Source organism: Gigantopelta aegis, chromosome 4 (assembly GCF_016097555.1).
Source record: "Gigantopelta aegis isolate Gae_Host chromosome 4, Gae_host_genome, whole genome shotgun sequence".
Classification (NCBI taxonomy): domain Eukaryota; kingdom Metazoa; phylum Mollusca; class Gastropoda; order Neomphalida; family Peltospiridae; genus Gigantopelta; species Gigantopelta aegis.
In genome coordinates, this window is record NC_054702.1 from 44827552 (window position 1) to 44850925 (window position 23374).

At 34.1% G+C, this 23374-nt stretch overlaps 2 protein-coding genes across 12 annotated transcripts in view; one reads left to right on the forward strand and one right to left on the reverse strand.

Annotated features, from left to right (window-relative positions):
* LOC121370600 (echinoderm microtubule-associated protein-like 2) overlaps positions 1 to 5331 on the forward strand; it is a 98917-nt gene extending 93586 nt beyond the window's left edge. For all 10 annotated transcript variants that reach the window (XM_041495936.1, XM_041495930.1, XM_041495933.1 and 7 more), the window contains 2 exons: positions 555 to 685; positions 1217 to 5331. In XM_041495936.1, the coding sequence (XP_041351870.1) occupies positions 555 to 685; positions 1217 to 1342 (257 nt within the window). In that variant the 3' untranslated portion in view covers positions 1343 to 5331. The remainder of the gene's footprint in view (positions 1 to 554; positions 686 to 1216) is intronic.
* A 1905-nt stretch (positions 5332 to 7236) lies between these two features.
* Positions 7237 to 23058, reverse strand: LOC121370601 (28S ribosomal protein S5, mitochondrial-like). Of its 2 annotated transcripts, none has more exons than XM_041495942.1 (11): positions 22955 to 23058; positions 20018 to 20122; positions 19256 to 19381; positions 18362 to 18541; positions 16051 to 16085; positions 14485 to 14575; positions 13978 to 14024; positions 13379 to 13436; positions 12122 to 12184; positions 10621 to 10760; positions 7237 to 8093 (listed from the first exon to the last, which is right to left on the reverse strand). In XM_041495942.1, exons 1-11 carry the CDS (start codon positions 23019 to 23021, stop codon positions 7734 to 7736), a joined length of 1272 nt encoding a protein of 423 aa, XP_041351876.1. In that variant the 5' UTR covers positions 23022 to 23058; the 3' UTR covers positions 7237 to 7733. The 2 variants fall into 2 exon arrangements, with proteins under 2 accessions (XP_041351876.1, XP_041351875.1); XM_041495941.1 differs by having other exon boundaries at positions 18311 to 18541.
* Between the last annotated feature and the right edge of the window lie 316 nt (positions 23059 to 23374).

Consider the following 23374-nt stretch of genomic DNA (forward strand, 5'->3'; position numbering starts at 1 on the left):
TCCATCAGATATGTAATTCTGATCTTTTTAGATTTTTAAAAACATACATATATCACTGATTACATGACAGGTGTACTTTGGTTTATGACTTACTGACGTGTAACTCAGTTATACCCCCATTATTAATTGTTGGGTTATAAAAGTGTAGGCCATAATAAAACAAATTCTAGATTTTCATCTCGGCCCACTCCGAGGATAAAGGCCGAAAAAATATTAAAAATGAAAAAAAACCACCTGAATAAAATAAAAAATAAAAAATATTTATTTGACCTCAGTCAGTTTTATGATAGAGTTTTTGTCTGTCAAATGTATGTACATGTAGTTGAAATAGTTCTGCAATTACCTAAGGGAGTATTAATATGGACTCTTAGACATGGCTGCTTAATAACGTCAGTTTGTATTACTAGTACATTATAAAGGTGATTTAAACCTTAAAGTTGGCTGCCTGCATAGTAGGCCTACAGTTTGCTTCTTAACAGAAGTAGTGGTTAAAGTTGGTTAGACTTTATTATCATATAATTTATAGTTTTTATTTATTTTTTATCACGTTCTAGGTATCTGGCCAGAAGGTGCTGATGGCACGGACGTCAACAGTTGTTGTCGATCACACAATAAAAATGTGATTGCCACAGCTGACGACTTCGGCAAAGTGTGCCTCTACAAATATCCATGCTGCCAACCTAAGGTATGTGGAAACTTTTTTATCTGATTGTCAGGAAACTAGTAGGGAATTAGGTATTCATGTCGGTGTGGTTTTGATTTAAATATCCACGACCAGAATACAATAACTTACCTTTAGTTGTAAAATTATATAGTTTTTCACCATCTTTTAAAAAGGAAATTCATATTCATTCATAATTCTTAATTATTATATGTATATCTACAGTTCTGGTATTTAAGAATTATGGTGAAAAGTTTAAGAAAGTTTTATTTGATTACTATTTGCACAAATTTGAGTGTTTTGGTGGAGAAGTTATGTTCACTATATTTCTTTTACCTATCTGTTTAATGTGTTTTAAGTACATGTCATTAAGTGATTTCTAAAAATGTGTATCAGTAATAAAAAGTATATTTACATGTATATCACTAGGCCAGTTTGCACATTAAAATATGCATTATTAATGCATTCCATGTTAAATGATTATGTAATTTAAACAATATGGCTTATTTTGTTGTTAAGTCCAATGATGTTTACAATGTCTTGCTTGATTTGCAGTCTTCCAACCACCCATACAAAGGTCACAGTAGTCACGTGACCTCCGTGAACTTTCTCTTTGATGACACGCGTCTGATATCAACAGGTGGCCGAGACATGTCCATCATGCAGTGGGAACTCGTGTAGCAAGTTGTCAAACCATTGTTCTTCTAACGGCAACCAGTTGCCCACACAAACAGGATACTTGCAAACTAAGATTAATAACCAGTAAATCCAGAACACTGGAACTGGTGTTACAGAAAAGGAAGATTAAAAACCACTGAAAAGTTATTCTTTATTTATTTAACCATGTGTGATTTTTACTTCCTTCTATGATGCAGGACATATTTGTGACATTAATCGTGTATGAAATACGTTATTACGGTTTTGTTGGTGTATTCTGTTGTTATGTTATTATTAACCTATGAGCAATATATTCCTCACTGAACAACTATAGACTTTGTTCGGGTTCTGGGCACGCCCTGCCTGATCGTGGCTGCACCACTCACAGTTTGTGACTGTACAGTTATCTCCATCTACGGTAGTTGTATCTAAACCTGTGAATCGGACTGCCATCCATAACTTGTTAAGTTTCATTTTATTAACATTTCACATTTGTTTTTCATGATTAAAATGATAATCAAGTAACGCCTATCGTTTTGCATGCATATATATTTTTATCAAGATCAGTGTAGTTGAGGTGAAAACAGAAAGAATGTTTTAAAGGACACTGTTGTGTTGCATGTTTATCTGTGGTTATCCGGTTTCAGACCCCATATTATAAGAGTTAAGAAATCTTTTATAAACTCACTCTTTTGTACCTTGAAATGACTTCTTGTCAGTTATTTATTCATTTTATTTATTCATTGATAATTGAGTCTTAAAGGAATATTGGCTTTATGACACAGTACATTTTAAACTACATGTATGGGTATCTGGTGTCTAACATGGTTTTGTTGATTAATGCTACCAACAAATGGCAAGGTGTCTTTTTATATACACTTCGTCAAAGACAGGACAGTTCATATCACAGCCTTAGTGAGGAACTGCTTCCCCAAAATTTATTGTGGGTGATTAATCGCATAACCCATTGGTCCTCAGTTGAGTTGTCTTAGCAGCCATTTTACAGTTCTCCCAGCCCAACCACATTAAGTAGCCACCTGTCTTAAGGGGCCATTGTACCGTTCTCCCAGCCCAACCACATTAAGTAGCCACCTGTCTTAAGGGGCCATTGTACTGTTCTCCCAGCCCAACCACATTAAGTAGCTACCTGTCTTAAGGGGCCATGTTATAATAGTCCCTCAGGTGGCTGCTTAACACAGATATCAATCTAGTTAGGCTAATTTCAGATTTATAAAAAGGATGAATATTATTTACAATGATCAAAGATTTAAATTGGGACATTTTCCTTTCATACTTGGTATGTGTATGCATTTAGTAGATGCTAGTCTTCAACATAAACACCTTCTACCTCCAGGTTTAACCCCATGGTTAGAATTTAGATAAAGTAGTTTCTTCTAGATCCCACGCAAATTCCAGTCGAGGTAATGTGAAATATTGTCAGTTCTTGATTTAGGTTAAATATTTGTTATGAAAAATTGATACACCTTATTTCCCCCCTTTTATTCCTTTCTAAGTATTAAAATGTTTACCTATCAACCCATATAAAAGAAGGTGGATAAGGTACGATAGGTTCTTTGATGTCAATAAGTTATTCAGTTCAATTCAAAATCTAATTATTTCCACATGCCAATTCTGATGTCATGCCCTGGCATTCTTTAAAAAAAAAAAAATATTAATAGAGTCTTTTTTTTTCAGAGAGTAAATTACATGTAATTAATTACATATAGCATGGCTCAAGTCTTTCTGCATCTACATTTAATCAATGTTTTATTACACTAAAGTCAAGCCTACAATTAAGTAAATTTTCACGATATGTGTTACTTGCTGTTTTGTGCTTTAAATGTGCTTTAAATGAAATTTATCTTTATTTTCATCTCTTTTAGTGTTGTGATAAAATGTCAATTCAAGGAAAATTATTTTAAGTTGAAGTATTTTAATACTGAAAGAGATGTTAATTCTATTTTATGACTAGGTTAATATAAATTTACAGTTCTCCATGACATTATGTAACCAATTATTGTTTTATCATATGAAAGTTGTAATTGTACTTTGAGAAAGTGGAAGAAGAGGATAAGTTTTTTTCCTTTACATTGCCAATGAAATGCCTTCATTACATGGCTGAATTGTGATGGGTTTTTTTACAAATCAATTGAATTTGGTTGATCTGTGAAATGTGTTAGGTGGATAAAGCTAATTAGTTTGTATAAAGCATGTCATACCTGAATAATTAGGATACAAGCTCTCCTGGCAAATATTATATAGCAAAACCTTTCTAAACTAGATCATGCCGGCATCTGATATTTATCCGATTTAGACAGGATTTGGTGTTTAGAGGGTCAGAGTTTAGAAAATTCAGGACCATGAAACTTGGCAGTTTTGACATGATTCCTGTTTGGACAGGTTTCACGGTATATATATATATATATATATTTGCAATATGTATTTCACATGTAATAAGAAACATTATTGAGAGTGGAAGATTTTGTAGTTTTTAATGGGAAAAGAAAAAGAAAGAAGAAACAAAAAGATAGTGCAACATATCAGAAGTTGTTGTTATTCAGCAATGTATAGCATATTCACAAACAGTTGATATATTTCAAACTCGCAATGCCCTTTGCAATGAGGGGGGAGGTCTGTTTGAATTATGATTTTAATTAGGTCAAACAATACATTAATAATCCACTAGATGTTTGTAGTATTCAGTATGGACTTTGTTTAAATCAGACTTGTTTACATGTATTTAAAAACGTTTGTGCTCGTTTGATGAATGGATAGTATTGTCCTAACACTAAACCGCTTTCAGTCGGTAGGTTTGCACTGCCTGCTGAAAGCTCCACGTGTGCAGACTGTTTATCCACGCAAGCTGATGCTTGTTCACGTTTCAAACAATCTTTACAAATTGTGATATATTTACATAAAGTAACCATATTTTTAAAACTTTTTTTTTTTCTATTTTGAGTTAAACTGTGTGCTTATGTATCTCTACGTTTTGATATGTGCATGTATTATATTTAGGTTTTTTTCTTCTAGATTTGTGACTATATTTACTCAGTACCTTGTTACCAAATGTATGAATGTTTTTAGTTAAATTGTATTTGAGAAATAAACAATGTTGCATGCAATTTATCTAAATTGGAATATATACGTCTCAATCGTCTTTATTTTAACTGACGGCCACACTAACATTGTATTTTAATATTCATTGTTCGCTATAAAATTTGACTAAATGATGTGACTGCTAAAAATTTGTTTCTCTTTTGAAACCAATTTACTAAAAAAAAAAATTCTAGATGTTTTTCACAATTTGGTACCACAGTTAAAAATGCTTAGAAAGGACTGTTCAATACAAATCATGACGGTTGGCATGAGGTGATTTACATTTTATGTAATACATAAAAGCACTGGACACAAGTTTAATAACCACTTCAAAACCTTGTTTGAATGCAATTATTTATTACATATTAATTTTAAACTAACCAGCATATTTTGATTTTGTTTTTTTCTGATTGTGTTGTGATCTCCTTCTGTTGTATTCAAAACATGCTGCCCGTTTCAAACCCAGAATAAGTTTACCATACAACGAAAAGCAAATATGTTATGGGCCTACCCAAGTTGTCAGTTATATTCTCTGTATCTTTGTTTTTGCTCAATCATTTATTCTGTGATGTTTTATTTGAACCTATTAATTCTAGATGAATTTAGCATGGTACAGTTTAGTTTTTCGGTTAAGTAAAACTCTGTTTATATATATATATATATATATATATATATATATATATATATATATATAAAACTAAATGGAAGCCTTGACATCTATTTACCAATCTTTCTATTAGATAAACATTTTCTTCTGTTACATCTTTGTGGTACTGAGTGTTATATTTAAAATATGTATTTCCACAATGTATGCAACACCAATTATTTACTCTAATAAATTATGTAACAAAATGAATATTTTCCGACTATACAGCATATAAATTTTGCTTTGCCAAAAAAATAAAGAGTAAAATCAGCTTTGTGTTAACGAGTTACTTCATTTAATCACAGGCAGGACGTAGCCCAGTGGTAAGGCGCTCGCTTGATGTGCGGTCAGTCTGGGATCGATCCCTGTTGGTGGGCCCATTGGGCTATTTCTTGTTCCAGCCAGTACACCACGACTGGTATATCAACGGCCATGGTATGTACTACCCTATTTATATAAAAGATCCCTTGCTGTTAATTGAAAAGAGTAGCCCATGAAGTGGCGACAGCGGGCTTCCTCTCTTAATATCTGTGTGGTCCTTAACCATATTGACGCCAACTGTAAATAAATGTTGAGTGCGTTGTTAAATAAAACAAATAATGAGAAGAAACCACTCGCCACTCGATGGCCTAATCTTTGGGGATGTTTTAAAGGCAAAATCCCAGACAAGATAGTACATACCACGGCCTAGTTTCCTATAGACATCAAAATAGGTCTTTAGTAATTACCTGGATGGGAAAACACTTAACTGGCATTCCCAATTTATCACCGTTTAAAGTTGGTTTTGTTTAACTCCACCACTAGAGCACATTGATTTATTAATCATCAGCTATTGGATATCAAACATTGAAATCTGCTATATTTTTTTATTAGTAGCAAGGTATGTTTTATATGCACCATCTCAAAGGCAGAATAGCACATACCACGGCCGTTGATATACCAGTCGTGGTGCACTGGCTGGAACAAGAATTGGCCCAATGGGCCCACCGACAGGGATCGATCCCAGACTGACCATGCATCAAGTGAGCACTTTACCACTGGGCTACGTCCCACTCCTTATCACTGTTTATGCTCTGAAATGTAGTAAAGTCATGCACTATAGTTCTTGGTGCTACTGGGTATATTGTGCTCAGTTGATCCCCCTTTCCCCAAGAACCAGTTGGGATTTTAGAACGTGTGATCAACATTTATATTAGTTTTCTTTTGAAAATATCAGACTGTCACCTGGTTTAGTTTTTGGTCAGAAAATTGTACACTTAAAACCAGTGACATACAGACCAGTGTAGGCAGAGTCCATAACCAATGGGGAGTGAAAATATTTTAAAATGTAGGAGGCATCCATCTGTAGGAAATATGAATTGTGCTCATGTGAAAAGAGATTCGATGTAATTTGTTGGTGTGATAGGAATATTGGTAAACCACATATTGATCGTATTTAGTGCCCATGACTACAAGTAGATCATGAAATAACCAATGTTCTAGCAAGGGGACACGAAATGCAGAGATTGGTTTTGGTAATGAACGTTGAATGAATCTTACAGGACAAGAAAGAAAGAAAGTGTTTTATTTAACGACGCACTCAACACATTTTATTTACGGTTATATGGCGTCAGACATATGGTTAAGGACCACATATATTTTGAGAGGAAACCCGCTGTCGCCACTACATGGGCTACTCTTCCGATTGGCAGCAAGGGATCTTTTATTTGCACTTCCCACAGGCAGGATAGCACAAACCATGGCCTTTGTTGAACCAGTTATGGATCACTGGTCGATGCAAGTGGTTTACACCTACCCATTGAGCCTTGCGGAGCACTCACTCAGGGTTTGGAGTCGGTATCTGGATTAAAAATCCCATGCCTCGACTGGGATCCGAACCCAGTACCTACCAGCCTGTAGACCAATGGCCTGCCACGACGCCACCGAGGCTGGTCTTACAGGACAAGAACTAGTCACATCGTTAGCAGATGCTTGTGAGAAAAACCCATGTATTGAGGGAATGCAGACCTGGTCACTGGAAATTATCAAATTTATCTTCTTTTTCTTTTTTTAACTTACTTACATGTATTTTAAAAAACCCAACAAAAAAAACCCCACCACATCAAACGATGTTAAAATTTACAATAAATAAGCACTCAAAATATACCGATGGAAAGAAATAAGGGAACACGTGGAATTCTAGACCAAATTTAATTCAGTACTAGCATACTAATATTTGTGTTTCATACAAAATTATGTCAGTAGTGTTGAATTCATTGACTGTCGGTAACACAGTCGATTTCTGACACTACGGATTGGGTTTTTTGACTGCAGTCACCATTTTGCTGTTACTCTGTGTGATCCTCAACTTAGTATTCTGATATTAACAATCAAGATGAGCTCCACATGTGAATCTAATAACAAGCAGCTGAAGACAGAAACTGCAGCAGTGTCTGATGGGAGTACCTACAAAAACACTTACAGACCACTTACTACAGACGTACCTGTACTTCATTGTTACAATAACATTTATAATGTGTATTATATTTACAGTATTAAAATCAATACATTTTCCATTCTACTTAGTATTTTTAGTTTAAATTAAACAACATTTGATCACATTGAAATGTTTCTTTTTCCAGTATGGCATCAAAAGTCTGTTAGAAATGTTACAGTATTTCAGTCTGTACACACTCACACCTCTCTTGAAGCTTTCAGAGGTCGATGACGTCTTTGAAATTCTTCATTGGATGGTTCCATGCCATACAGTTTCCTTTCCTGCTGACATGCAGCCTGGTTGCGGATTTTGTACAGTTGAAATCTCTTGACTCTCCAGGATGGCAGAGACTCGAAGAAGGGCCGCGGCTTGGGTCTGATGTATGGGACTCGTCCTCGGAAGTAGAGGTTTTCAAATTTGAGATCTTCTTCCTCGACAGGATCGGTTCTGACGCTGCCGTCACTCGGCGAGGCAACCACCACAGGAATGTTGTCCATGTCTTCACGCAGTTCAACGATGTGCAGTTTCAATCGGTCTGCAAGCTCCTGGTGGGTCTCCTGAAAACAGTGTGTATAGAAAATAACGAAATGTTACTCCGACAAGTGTCAATAGAAACATATTAAATAACATGTTAATTATCATTAAAAGTGATTATAAAAGTGCTTTGGCCATATTTGGGTTTTGTTTTTCTGACAAGTGTCAATAGAAGGTTAACATTGATGTTGATTTAGTTGTAGCTAATTTAGTGACATTTTAAGTATTTTGTTGAAAAAAAGTTTTTATTTAACGACACCACTAGAGCAACATCATTGGATGTCAAACATTTGGTCATTTTGACATATACTCTAAGAGAGGAAACCCACTACATTTTTCCATAAGTAGCAAGGGATCTTTTATATGCACCATCCCACAGACCGGATATACCAGTTGTATTTTGTTGAAATACAATTTTGCATAGCAATAATTTGGTGGTATTAAACGATGTTTACCATGAACTGAAAGCTAATAATAACATCCAGGAATTGTCATCTCAATGTATGTTAAAATTAACATATAAATTAAAATAAAATTTTACATAATTTTTAAAAGAAACTTGTGATCTACAATTCATCTTTTATAATTAAAAATGTAATAATTTGTTTGAAACATTCATCGAAATGAACATCTATAGATGTTACTATAAACCAAGTTTGACTGTTCTCGGATTTACTTTGTCAGAAACGCAGCAAGTTGATGCTGTCATACAAATAATACCTATGTTGCTTTTCGACTGTCAAAGCGACACAGAAATTACTAGTTAGTTAACCTAGCTCCGTGGCAAGGCTTCTAGAATATTCTAAAAATCCACTAGCCATGAGATCAGCGATTTAAAAAAATATATATACATGCCATGGTTAAAAATCAACTAGCCCTCTTGTATTTTTGTACAAATAATACTAGAAAGTAAAAACAAAACCCAAATATGGCCAAAGCACTTTATAATCACTTTTAATAATAATTATATGTTATTTAATATGTTTATTTACAAATGCAAAAACCATTACTTCTTCCCAATAAATTAACATATTTTATTTAGTGTAAAAGAGGTGTTGAACAGTGTTGAAACCAGAATGGTATAGGGTACTGGTACCACTTAAAAACCATTACTTCTTCCCAATAAATTAACATATTTTATTTAGTGTAAAAGAGGTGTTGAACAGTGTTGAAACCAGAATGGTATAGGGTACTGGTACCACTGAAAAACCATTACTTCTTCCCAATAAATTAACATATTTTATTTAGTGTAAAAGAGGTGTTGAACAGTGTTGAAACCAGAATGGTATAGGGTACTGGTACCACTTAAAAACCATTACTTCTTCCCAATAAATTAACATATTTTATTTAGTGTAAAAGAGGTGTTGAACAGTGTTGAAACCAGAATGGTATAGGGTACTGGTACCACTTAAAAACCATTACTTCTTCCCAATAAATTAACATATTTTATTTAGTGTAAAAGAGGTGTTGAACAGTGTTGAAACCAGAATGGTATAGGGTACTGGTACCACTTAAAAACCATTACTTCTTCCCAATCAATTAACATATTTTATTTAGTGTAAAAGAGGTGTTGAACAGTGTTGAAACCAGAATGGTATAGGGTACTGGTACCACTTAAAAACCATTACTTCTTCCCAATAAATTAACATATTTTATTTAGTGTAAAAGAGGTGTTGAACAGTGTTGAAACCAGAATGGTATAGGGTACTGGTACCACTTAAAAACCATTACTTCTTCCCAATAAATTAACATATTTTATTTAGTGTAAAAGAGGTGTTGAACAGTGTTGAAACCAGAATGGTATAGGGTACTGGTACCACTTAAAAACCATTACTTCTTCCCAATAAATTAACATATTTTATTTAGTGTAAAAGAGGTGTTGAACAGTGTTGAAACCAGAATGGTATAGGGTACTGGTACCACTTAAAAACCATTACTTCTTCCCAATAAATTAACATATTTTATTTAGTGTAAAAGAGGTGTTGAACAGTGTTGAAACCAGAATGGTATAGGGTACTGGTACCACTTAAAAACCATTACTTCTTCCCAATAAATTAACATATTTTATTTAGTGTAAAAGAGGTGTTGAACAGTGTTGAAACCAGAATGGTATAGGGTACTGGTACCACTTAAAAACCATTACTTCTTCCCAATAAATTAACATATTTTATTTAGTGTAAAAGAGGTGTTGAACAGTGTTGAAACCAGAATGGTATAGGGTACTGGTACCACTTAAAAACCATTACTTGTTCCCAATCAATTAACATATTTTATTTAGTGTAAAAGAGGTGTTGAACAGTGTTGAAACCAGAATGGTATAGGGTACTGGTACCACTTAAAACTGCAAACTGTTACATTTTGCAGAAACGTGGTTTGCAAATACACATTAATTAATTCTCTCCAATGCCAATACTGATGCATACCAAAGTGAAGTCAGAATTATACGCAAGTAACAGTCTATGGTTAGAGTCTATCCACGTTTAGTTTCATCCACTCATCATGAATTCTGGCCCTGTTATTCTCAACACTGGCTACAACAGGACTGTTTACCTGTTTTCTGAGGCCATCAAAGAAAGCTTTGGTCAGGCGCTGGATGTTTCCAGTTGACCCTTCAACTTTAGCATACATGTCCTTGATTCCTATCACCCCACAGATTGTCTTCAGTGCTCGGTGACACACCAGACCATGTCCTGAGAGAAAAACAATCACTTTCAAAACACACACATGATCCATATTCTGACTACGTTCAATGATCACATGATTATTCTTGTGGTCACATCAGTGACTCTTTGTTTTAGAAATACTTAAATTTTTGGTCACATGTAAAATGCATTTTGAGTTACAACAATGACCAGAAATGTTGGAATTATCCAAAATGATAATTTTTAAGTAAAGTGCAATTTAACAGTAAAGAAAAGCTGGTGTCGCAGGCACTAATCTAGCTGGCAGAATGGTACTTTTTTTAAAGCCAAAAGTTGTCTCAAGTTGCCAAGTTATTAGCTGTGGTGGAAAGTACGCGTAGTACACGTAGAAGTCACTCTAATATTTTTGACCTAATCTGATTTAAAAAATAGAATCACACAACAGACAATAAGACACGAACTTGTTTATTCCCACATTATAACACACTCGCTTCTCAGACACATCCGTGTCTCACTTAATATTTGTATACATGGTCGGTCTTGTAAGTTCCCATTTTAACTTTGGCGGTAGTCTGGACATTAATAACACTTGTTACATTGTTTGAAATTGAAGAGTTGTTCGGTTCTCAGCTGCCTTTAGTTTATTAATGCCAGCATATATTGATTATTACTTTAATTTTGATATAACAATGACACATTAATTATTAGTTACTAAACTAAATAAAACTATGACATTGATTTGCTTACATTTCATTACAGAAGTAGTAGTATTTGATATTTGGACGAGGTGAACAATTCAGAACCTTTATCAAATGAATGCAAAATATGATGCAACATGATGAACATGATGAATTTGATTAAACTTCTCCCCTTTCATCTGACATGAGAAGGGAGGAGTCACTTCTATTTTTACAAATCCTAGATTAGTGGTTGTTGTAGTTGAATATTTTTACAATGTCTCAGTATGCATACTAAATGTGACAGACTAACCAGACACAAAATAATTACCCACACACCTGATTACACAACCAAGCGTAAAATAATAATTACCTACACACACACGATCAACACTGGAACAGCCATTAGGCCAAAAAAAAAAAAGTTGGTCTCTGGTCAGACCAAAGATCTAGAATTGATGCGGCGATGCAGCTTTTAAAAAATTGAAATCAGAATGCACGTCCTAGTTCATCGCAAGAAAAGCATGGCAAAAATCGCCGTCATACCGCTGGAAATAAAAAAAGGGTGTGAGGGTCAACATTGACTCGCGCGCTGACCAGAGTCCATAAATTTATTTTGTTTGGCCTTAGTTAAAAAAGTGGCCACGGTTTGACCTGGACATTAATTTTTAACCAGGAAAAGTAAAAAAGTAAAAGCACATCCTCTAGTGATTAGAAGAAAACTGAACAAACCTTCTGATTCCTTTCTAACCATGATGGCTGTTTGCTCCTCTTTAGTGTAGAAATTGTGGAATACTGGAATCATAATCAAAGAATATTACACTTTGTGTGGTACTGGAAAGAACACCTTGAGTAAACATGCTTACACAGGTACATTGTATGTAATACATAATTATGCATTATTTGCATATACAGAAGTTTGGTTTAAGTATTGGCCATGCAGTTAAAAGAAAAATCATTAAGTAACTGCACCCCCCCCCCCCCCCCCACCCCTCCTCCTACCACTAATCCCCAGCTGCTGGTTGTTTTGTGTATTTATTTTTTTAATCAACCTGTCAAAATTAATTGAGGTTTAGTGAGGTGAATATACCAACATTTCCTGACCAGCTTGCTACATGTATATATATATATATCTGTTTATCACTGATCATTTTATTATTATGATTATTATTATTTGAAACACCCTCTCTAGTTGCACAATGTGTGTGTGTGTGTGTGTGTGTGTACGTGCGCGCATGTATGTATGTACATACGTACACATATATAATTACATTGTGCAATGAGAGAGGTCAACCCCTGCAATTAAGTAAATGCCCACGGCAAAAAAAACATAACACTGAAAAAAAAACCCACTGAATATAGTCCAAGGCAAAAAAGTTTCATTGAGAATTAAAAACTCCACAGCATTGCTGAGTGTCGTGGGCAATTGCAGTGATTGGAGGTGGTGTTTCAAATAATAATAATAAAATGATCAGTAATGAACAAGTGTTTATGTTCAGGTGTACTATAAGTATACTGATGGAAGGAAATAAAGGATCACACAAACAATAATAGCAAATGGGACGGAAAACATAGTATCAGACATTGACTCTGTTCTTGGCAGTCAACTGAACACTACTGACATTCAATCCCAGATTACAACTTTGGATGAAATACAAACATTATTATGCTAGTAGTAAATTAAATTCCATGTGTTCCCTTATTTCTTTCCATTAATGCATATATATACTTATATATATTTTCAAGTGAACACCACACTTTAAGAGATAATGGATAGAGGCTTAATGCCAGAAAAACAAACACTCGCATGTTTTTTTTTTACTGTTACTGTTTTAATCTTCCACTTTAACCTTATCTGAAATCAACAGTATTTGGATAGGAGTTAGGGTAGGTTGCAATTGTAAGTTTAAAATACTACTATCCATTTCAAGCCAGCTGTTTGCTATATTTAATACAATTAATACAATCTACACTCAAACACACACCAACCTGTATGGTTCTTGTACAACTCAACATACTGTAAATGCTGGGCAGCTACATTTTTAGCCTACAAAACAAATTAACATAAAAATAATTAAGACACAAAATTTACATACTCAAAAACAATTAAGTAATTAAAGTGAAAGAATTTTTTTAATAGAGATACTATACCATTTATTATAGCTGCTGTTTGTGGAAAAGAAAGAAATGTTTTATTTAACGATGCACTCAATACATTTTATTTACGGTTATATGGCGTCAGACATATGGTTAAGGACCACACAGATTTTGAGAGGAAACCCACTGTCGCCACTACAAGGACTACTCTTTCCGATTAGCAGCAAGGGATCTTTTATTTGCACTTCCCACAGGCAGGATAGCACAAACCATGGCCTTTGTTGAACCAGTTATGGATCACTGGTCGGTGCAAGTGGTTTACACCTACCCATTGAGCCTTGCGAAGCACTCACTCAGGGTTTGGAGTCGGTATCTGGATTAAAAATCCCATGCCTCGACTGGGATCCGAACCCAGTACCTACTAGCCTGTTGACCGATGGCCTAAGCTGTTTGTGGAAGACATTCCACTGCTGAAATAAGAAATGACTTACCTTGCGAAGAGCTGCTTGTATGTTTGGAGCTTTTGCTAGAGCATAACCTGTAAAAACAAAATAGATATATGGAGAATAATCTTCTTTGCAGGGCAAATTACTCACCCAATAGTCAAACACCTACATATATCTTACCCCTGTTCCTAAACATTTTCTTATCAAGATGATACTAACACATAAATCAGAATGGTCACTAGTGATATCCTGTTCTGTCAGCAGTATCTGGTGTATGTGCCAGTAAGGAAGATTTGTTTAACACCCCACCCCCACTATACTACATATATCAAACAGCTATTAGGGGTTTAATAAATGCAGCATGTGGTCTAGACAATGAGAGAAAAAACCTGTTTCAATCTACTCTATACTGATTAACAATCAAATATTAATAAGTGACTCAGCTACATTATGTTACTGTAGCAGTTATTTCCAGTGGTACGTCATTAGTTATTCATGTTGTTTTAGTAATAAAAATATAAACATAAAACTGAAATAAAAACAACACCGTACCTGCCAAGCCTTGCTTGTTACCCGTAACAACAAAGGCACTAAATCTTTGCTTCCTTCCAAAATTACCAGTCATATTAGCAACGAGTTTCAACTGAAATACCAATTTAATTAAACTCAAAAATTGTGAAACAGGATAAAAACATCCCCACAGGCAAACTTCATTACATCAACCTCTGTAATTTCAACTTAAATTCAAGTATCTAGGTCCCTGTATTTTTCCTCAGTAATACTACCATCTCAAACATGCTCATTACAAATACCTGGCTTATCTTAATACATTTTGTGGTCCATTAGTACACTTTTATATTTTATTTTCAAAGATTTTCCCCTTCATAAGCCATTAAATCTGTTGAATTTCTTTTTTTTTACATTTCTGATGTAACATCTTTCACTTCATAAAAAGCACCAAAATTTAACATTTAACAATTATTGAAGTTGTTGCTATTCGCTTTGATAGTGGTGGTAATGGTTATTAGTATTGATTAACTTGCTAAAACAACATTGGTAGTGAAAACAGATACCACAAATGTCTCATTTCATCTGGCAAATGAAAGAAATGCGAGTCAAATAAAAATTAAGACAACAGAAATTTTTGAAGCTATGAGTGTCATTGAGCAAAAGGTCAAATCAGTCAGAGATAGTAAAAATAGTAATAGTCCTCGCACACACATTCTACCTGGATTAACAAAATGCTGACACAATTATGGAAGCACATCTCGCTGGGTGAGTGCAAGAATGTTGTATATACAAAATTCCCATTTTGAGAAAACGAGCATTGAAAAATAATATCGCTGGGTCAGTGCAAAAATGTAGTATCTACAAAATGTTGATAAATAAGGTCTTAATTTTCACAATGTAATGTACCCTATATGTTCCAGAGCAAAAATGTTGTATGTTCATATAACAGGTCAGGTCATTAATTTGAAGTCAGCTAAACTGTTGTAAATGTATTGTAGTTGACTCGGAGCGAAAGTGTTGTAAGTGTTATATCAGTGTATGCTGCTTCAGATTTTGGAGGAAACTATCAAGAGGAAACTATCAAAAGAAGAATACAAAAAGTCATGGCTTCCGCGATTATTTTATTATTTTTTAATGCTCGTTTTCTCAAAATGGGAATTTTGTATATACAACATTCTTGCACTCACCCAGCGATCTGTAGTGTAGTTTCAAACCATATAAAAACCAACAAAGAGGCAAACATCTATATACAGGAAGATAGAATCGTTTAAACATGTATATGACAAAAAACTACAAGTACTGGGTTTTTTAATTATTTTAGAAAAATTGCCTTTTCATGCACTTTAAATTAGTTTTTTGAAAAGTAGGTGCTTAAAGTGAAAGTACATGTATCACAAAATTTATTAGGTTGAACCCTGTGGTTTGTGATTTTCTATTTTTAAAGGTTATAAAACTAAAACAGACCTACTACTGGAGTACAAAAGCATATGAGATGTTGTGTCCAGTTCTGGATAATTAGCTTAGCATAAAAGATGCTGGTTTAATGAATCGGGTAAATTCCTGCTATTATTAAGTTATAAACAATTAAGATAGATGTACAGAACTCACCTCCAAAACACGAGTGTCAAAACCTTCAAAAGAATCTGGAAAATAACCAAAGAAATTGTGTCAGTTCACAGGTAATATATAAGCCATGTGACATTAGAAAACATTCAATTCTAAAAAGACTAAACATTTATCAAAGGTACATTCTGTTTAATGTAAAATCTCTAAAATTATTACTTCAAACAAGAATCGAAAGAACACACAAAAAAGTTTTATTTTTTAATAATGCCTAGATTTAATTAGTCGCAATCAAATGTCTAACATTAAACAATTATTTCGACCACTGTTGCAAATATATCATTAGTACTTTCAGTTAGAAGCCTAAAATCTTTTTAACAGGAATGAAAGGACAAATAACCTAGAAAACTTTGCAGGGTCTCGACAGACTGGGGTTTACTGTGAGCTTTCCATCAAAGCTCAAGAATAGAAACAGTTTTTGGCTAATGTTAAATTCCAGAGGACTTTCATCTATGTTTGTGTTACTTTCCCAAAGTTCAAGAAATAACATGACTGTTCACTAACACAGAGCTCGAACTTAACAACAGCATTCAGTGTTCTCGCTGGGTAAAATTAAAGGAGGGTGACTGGTCGGCACCACACCCTTCAAAAAAACACCAAAAAAACCCCACCAATAAACGAAAAGCAAAAAAAAAAAAAAGGCAAAAAAAAAAGGGGGGGGGGGGGGGGGTAGTTTGGTTATAATATTGTTGTGTGTTGGTAGACTTTGAGAAAAGACATACTCCTTATTTTGCCTACATTAAAGTGCAAAGGGGTTTATAAAAAAAAAACCTCGTCTTTTAATTGAACCGAAGATGATGTCGGTCTGACATTTCACGGGCAGTTCCGGTTTTACTGGACCGATCAAAGTTTTAATATTATTATTTTTAATAAAGATATACGAAAAACAATAAAGATGTTTGTAAAGTGATCTCCTAATGTCAGATACATTTTTGTTATTCCCATCTTCATCGAATGAATCGATCGCTGTGATAAAATATTATCGCCAGCTGATAAAAAGTAGTTTCGTTTTTGTAAAGGAGGTGTATATATTATTTGGCACTTAAGATAAATGATTTTAATGATAAACACTACCACTTCCGTTGTTTTTATAATCGTTCATATCCCCTCAAAATGAAAAGTTTACAATATTTTATAATGAACTGCTGAATAAACAGAATAACAGAAAGTAAAAATCATCAGTTTCAACCAAATATATCTGCAACTGAGGACAAAATATCAAACGATAGTTAGTGGAAACAAAAGACAGAATGACCATTCTGATCACGTGACAAATTTGGCGCCAAATAACGGAATCGGAGATTGCCGAATCCGTAAAAAATTCAATCTTTTCATTGCTTACATAAAATATAACTTTTATTGTGTCTATCAAACATACAAATGGATACAGATATTGGACAAAATAGAGGCTGTTAAAAATACTGTTAAATTACGTTACGGTATCTGTCGTAAATGTTTCGTCAATTGCTTTTTCGTACACAACGCGGCTTGTTTCCTTTGATGTCCAGTGTGCAGACTGATCGTTGTTTTTTGTGTGGAAAATAGTGCATTTGGAAATAGCGGAGATAGGTGCTGGAAAATAAAGGAGGGCGCTCAAAAATAAAGGAGGGCGGGGAACGTGAAAGGAGGGCGGCAAAATGGAATTGCGGCGCGGGGCGCCCCGCTTAAATGGAGCAGCGAGAACACTGGCATTGAGATATAAATTGCCGTAGGCCGGGAGCATCACCTATGGCACACAAGTGCTGACCTAAAGCTCTTCGATAATGGCAACATTTTTACGCCTGATGTACATTATCTGTCAGCATATAACATCAGTACATTTAAAATATGTCTACATATAGTAAAATAATCTTTCAGTCTTATTTATTTAAAAAAATGTTTCCGTGGACAGTCTTTAAATTGTCGTCAGTGGCCCTTTTCACCCATAAAAATTTGTTTTTAAATTGCTATGGGAGACAAATTCTTAAATTCGAGCCCTACTAACAGGAATCTCTTTTGTTAGCAGTATAACTGAGGCAGATACTGCTGCGATACAAAATATAAAATATCTGCCCTATCAACATATGAATTATGCAATTATGTTGAAGGCTTGAAATAATTAAGGAGAATCTAACTTAACCAACAAATACATTTTTCACATGGAAAATTAAAAAAGAGAAGAAAGGACAACATTTCAAGAACTGTGGGTAATAAGAAATATTTGATCTACACTAAACATGATAATGGTTTCGTATATTATGCTCACAGTCAGTGACGGGATCAGGTGGTCCAATGCTCATGCCAGGAAACTTGTTACCAGACCAGCCTCTTTGTAACGTTGGAATCTTGAATGTGCGAAACGCTCGCGAGTCCTTCTTCCTTGCTTCTAAGAGCTTGTCTATCCGATTTGGGTCTGGAGCCAACTCTTTTATTTTAATAAGTTCTCTCCCTTTCATGACAGGTGCATTCAGACCTGGCCACACCATTTTCTTGGCTCCTGCAAAATGCATAAGGCCGGTTATTTTAAGTTTTTATAATGAACAAGCATCTCTGAAAGTACTGCTAAAGCAATACATGTCCCTTACCGTAACCAACAATTTTTTGTATCTCTTAAATTCAAGGGCCATAACTCTGTGAAAAGTGGGTAAATTACCAGGAAAGTTAAACTTGATCAGTAACAGTACATGATAAAGTTATATACAAAATTTCACCTCAATATCTTCAGGCATTGCAAAACAAAAGTCTGGGGAAAAATATTTCAAGAGCCATAACTCCATCAAAAATGGGTAAATCACCAAGAAAGTCAAACTTGATCTGTAACAGTACATGATAAAGCAATACACAAACTTTCAAGGCATTCTTAAATAAAAAGAAACCCTCCATATAAATTTACAGAACTTTACCACTTATATTTTGAACATGCACATATATATGATATATGTGTAGGCTATATAAAATTGAAAACAGATTTTAATTTTTACCATCAATCTAATAACAGGTTGTAATATCTACACTTTCAGCAGCTTTGCAGGACAAACACACAGTGTTTCATATTTTGTACTGGCAGTCCAGATCTGCATATTGTTCAGACTAAGAATATATTTCACAAACTATAAATAAGAATCGATCCTATGAGCTATCACTCTAGCACCGAGTTACAACCTACTCCCTCAAATAATGTAACCAAACTGAACGTAAACAAAAAGCTAACCTTCCCCTATCATTTGGCCTCGATTGAGATCAACAATTCTTTTGGCCCCTCCTTTCCTGCCTCGGCCACGCTTCCGACCAGGATTACTCAGACCAGCAATACCTTTCCATATTTCTTCAGCAGTCACTGGAAATAAAACAAAGAATTCAACATGCAATCAGTGTAATTATACAGGCATATATATATATACATTTAATAGTATACACTTACAGCCTATGAGAACAGTTAATGCGAATAATAGACGTATTTCAGCCAATTCTGTGGTCAATAGGAATCAAACCTCAAATTGACATAACCTAGGAAAACAAAAGGGCTAGCTCTGGCACTTGCCAAATTCGCCAATTACAAATTTTTAAGCAGTTAGCAAACTTTATTTTAATTTGGCGAAATAATTCCATGTAATAATTGACAATGTTTAGAAAATAACTGTCGATTTCTGGAAATGTTTTTGATTTAATAGACAATCTGGCTGAATGTTTTGCTCACCCAGAGTTAGCCCTGAACAATAACTACATGTATATTTACTGTTTAGAATTGGTTTATTAACTGTCATTTCAAAAAGTACAAGACTCTTAAAAATATATTAATTACCTATTACCATTGATCAGACATAACTACGATGGCTATAAACGTTAAGAGTCAGACATGTTTGTGAGTACCAAGCTCCCAATCTCAATGAAAGTGCATGCTTGCACTCCTGTTTATTTCTTTGTAAACAGAAAATGATTTTAATTTTTAGGAAAGCTTGAAAGCCATACTTACATTTGGTATAAAAACTTGTATTCCTGGAAATAAGAAGTGTTCCACAACATCCAGCAGACAAAATCTGTACATTGCTGATGATCAAACCACGGACACATTCTGAAACTAGAAAGTTTTGTGTGACAATGTTATATCATTCTACAAATTGTACAATACAAAAAAATATTGCTTTCTTAACAAGCATGTGTGCTGGAGCAGGTCCAGCCCTCCCCAACCCTAAAGACATAGAGGATATTTCATGTTTTTTGTCAAACAATTATTTATATCTCATCGAGTGAAGTTTGCAATCATATCTCACGAGTCACGCTTGCGCGACAAGTGTGATATGATTGCAAACTTCACGAGATGAGATACAAATCATATTTGACAAAAAACATGAAATTTTCTATTTATTATATAACTTTTGGCAATTTACCTTTATTTTTAATATGCCAGCAGCAAAATAGTTCCGACTTTCTTACAGTGAAGATAACACTTTCTACAGTGAAGATAAAACATTTTAGAAGGGAATAGTGAATTTTCACTCTAAAATGTGTTATCATCACTGAGTGACTGATAACACTTTAATTTCACCGATATTTTAAGATATTTCACTAAATGTTATATAATAAAGGATGGCACTTACCCAGTGTTCGAGATTAAAAATTTGGGGCAGTATCCCAGTTGGATACTAACATTTCAAAATCTGGTATCCCAACTGAGAATTTAGTATCACACTTAAATGAAATTCATAAATAACATCGTAACAAACTTGGACAACACTGTTCTCGTTCAGTCTATTGCACCCCTGCAATCGCAATTGCGGAATTCGTGAAATTTGCAATCAAACAGAATCTATTTTTGAATAAAACTAACATAAATTAATATTTAGCAGTAATTTATAAGTGATTCTGACATTATTAATGATAAACCTACCTATACAATTTTCAAATAACATTTGAAGGGAGGAAACATTCAACAAAAACAATAGCGATTTAGTAGTTCCCAGTCTGTTGCTACACCGCTATTGTTTCAGTGTAGCATTAGACTGGGTGTGAGTTAGGGGAGATATTGTTATGGCATAGCATTAGACTGGGTACGAGCTCGAAAATACTGTTACTTAACTTTACCAGTAAATGACGACTCTCATTGTTTAGCAAAAAATAAAAACGCAGGATTGAAAAAACGAACAACATGATATGGTATCCCGGTGGGATACTGGGCTCTTGAAGTCTGGTATCCAAAATTAAATTCTGGTATCCCCAGGATATCGGGATACCGTTAATCTTGAACACTGTTACCAGCACCTTTGTTACACCAGTCGTGGAGTACTGGCTGGAAAGTAAAATAACACAATGGATCCACCAAAAATGATCATAGACCAAAAGTTCATCCGACAAGTGCTCTAAATGAGTGGTAATTATAACTTGTAGTCACCAGAAAAAACCTGCTACATTTTTCCATTAACAGCAAGGGATCTTTTATTTGCACTTTCCCACAGACAGGAAAGCACATACCACAGCCTTTGACCAGTTGTGGTGCACTGGTTGGAACGATGAAAAATCCAATCAGTTGAATGGATCCACCGAGGTGGTTTGATCCTGCGACGCAAGCACCTCAGGCTAAATCCCGTCCCCATTTCATAAATAATAAAATAAATAAAAAATTACAAGATTTTCTTCAATTTTCAAACAGTTAAATGTTAAAAATATATGAGACAAAAAATAAAAATGGCCATTAACTGAAAATTATTACTTAAAATTAAATAAAATACTGACATAACACACACACACACACACCCACCCCAAATGTATTATTTAATATCCATTTAAGACCTGGTAATACCCCAAATCCGATTCAGGAATGACAACTCTTTTCACATGATTGTCTGCATTTGGCCGCCAATTTACTTATAAACTACTTACTGTCTCATAAAATGGATGCAAATTTATTGGCTTTATTTAATAAAACAGTTGTGTTGTTTGTACAGATGCATACATTGGGCAAACAAATTATAGATCCTGAAATAGAGAATTCAAGAATTACAACTCTTTTATATCAGGGACCACAACTCTTACACACACAGTGTATTTGTATGTTGTTAAACAATATATTATTGTAAAAACACTTTAAATATTAAAGATGCCATTAAATATATAGTTACTTTTATTTTAATATTAAAGATGCCATTAAATATATAGTTACTTTTATTTTGATATTAGTAAAGAACAATTATCATAAAGATACCTCTTGAAATTACATAAAATGAAAAACATCTGTATTTGGACCAATGTTGATTTTTTTTTTTTACAAATTTGAAATGAGATATTTCTGTAAATGTTTTACTTAAATTGGGCTCGTCAGCACGTTTTTTGCTGCTCGACATCCAAACACACAGGCAGCCATTTTTCTAATGAGATAAAAGTTACCAGTATTTTCATTTGCTCATTAGGACAAATGTGTGTTAGCAGTACTAATTTACATAAAAGATATCAAAAGTACCATTTAAGCATTTGTCAAATATATATATAAAACATTAGTTGGATAATTTTTATATTTATTGTGTATGATGCCAAAATAAGGTTGCGAAGTGAGACTGTCATGACCTTAAAAATTAAATTAGTTTGTTGCAAGTTAATTGCGCATAGCTAGTCAAATAATATGGAACGGTTTTTAATTAACAATGACAATATTGATGAGCTGCCATAAACGATATATCTCAAAACAACTTTTTTTTTAACAAGCAAACAAATCATCACAATTAGTATCCAGTATCTCGAAAATCCATAATACCGAAAATACGTGCATCATGCATGATGATGATGATTTTTGACACTGCAAATTGCAATATTAAATAGTACCCACGCTGCACATTGCCTACATGTAACGATGTTCGTCCTATTTTAAAACAATATGACGTGTTATTACGTTGACATGTTAGTTTTGTTATGTTGTTACCTCTAAGAGGAATTGGGCTCGTCAGCACGTTTTTTGCTGCTCGACATCCAAACACACAGGCAGCCATACTTTTATTTCCGGAAGTTACGATAAATATTCTAGAATTCGAGGCTATGGGGTCTCACAAATGTTTTTTTATTTTTTTCCCCCTTCTTCTTCTTCTTCTTCTTCTTCTTCTTTTCATATAATTATTATAAAAAGGTTTCATAGATGATTTCAGTTTGTTTTGTTTAACGACACCACTAAATCACATTGATTTATTAATCATAGGCTATTGGATGTCAAACATTTGGTAATTTTGACATACAGTCTTAGAGAGGAAACCCGCTACATTTTCCATTAACTTATTAAGCAAGGGATATTTTATATGCACCATCCCACAGACAGGATAGCACATACCATGGGAGAAAGTATGATTTT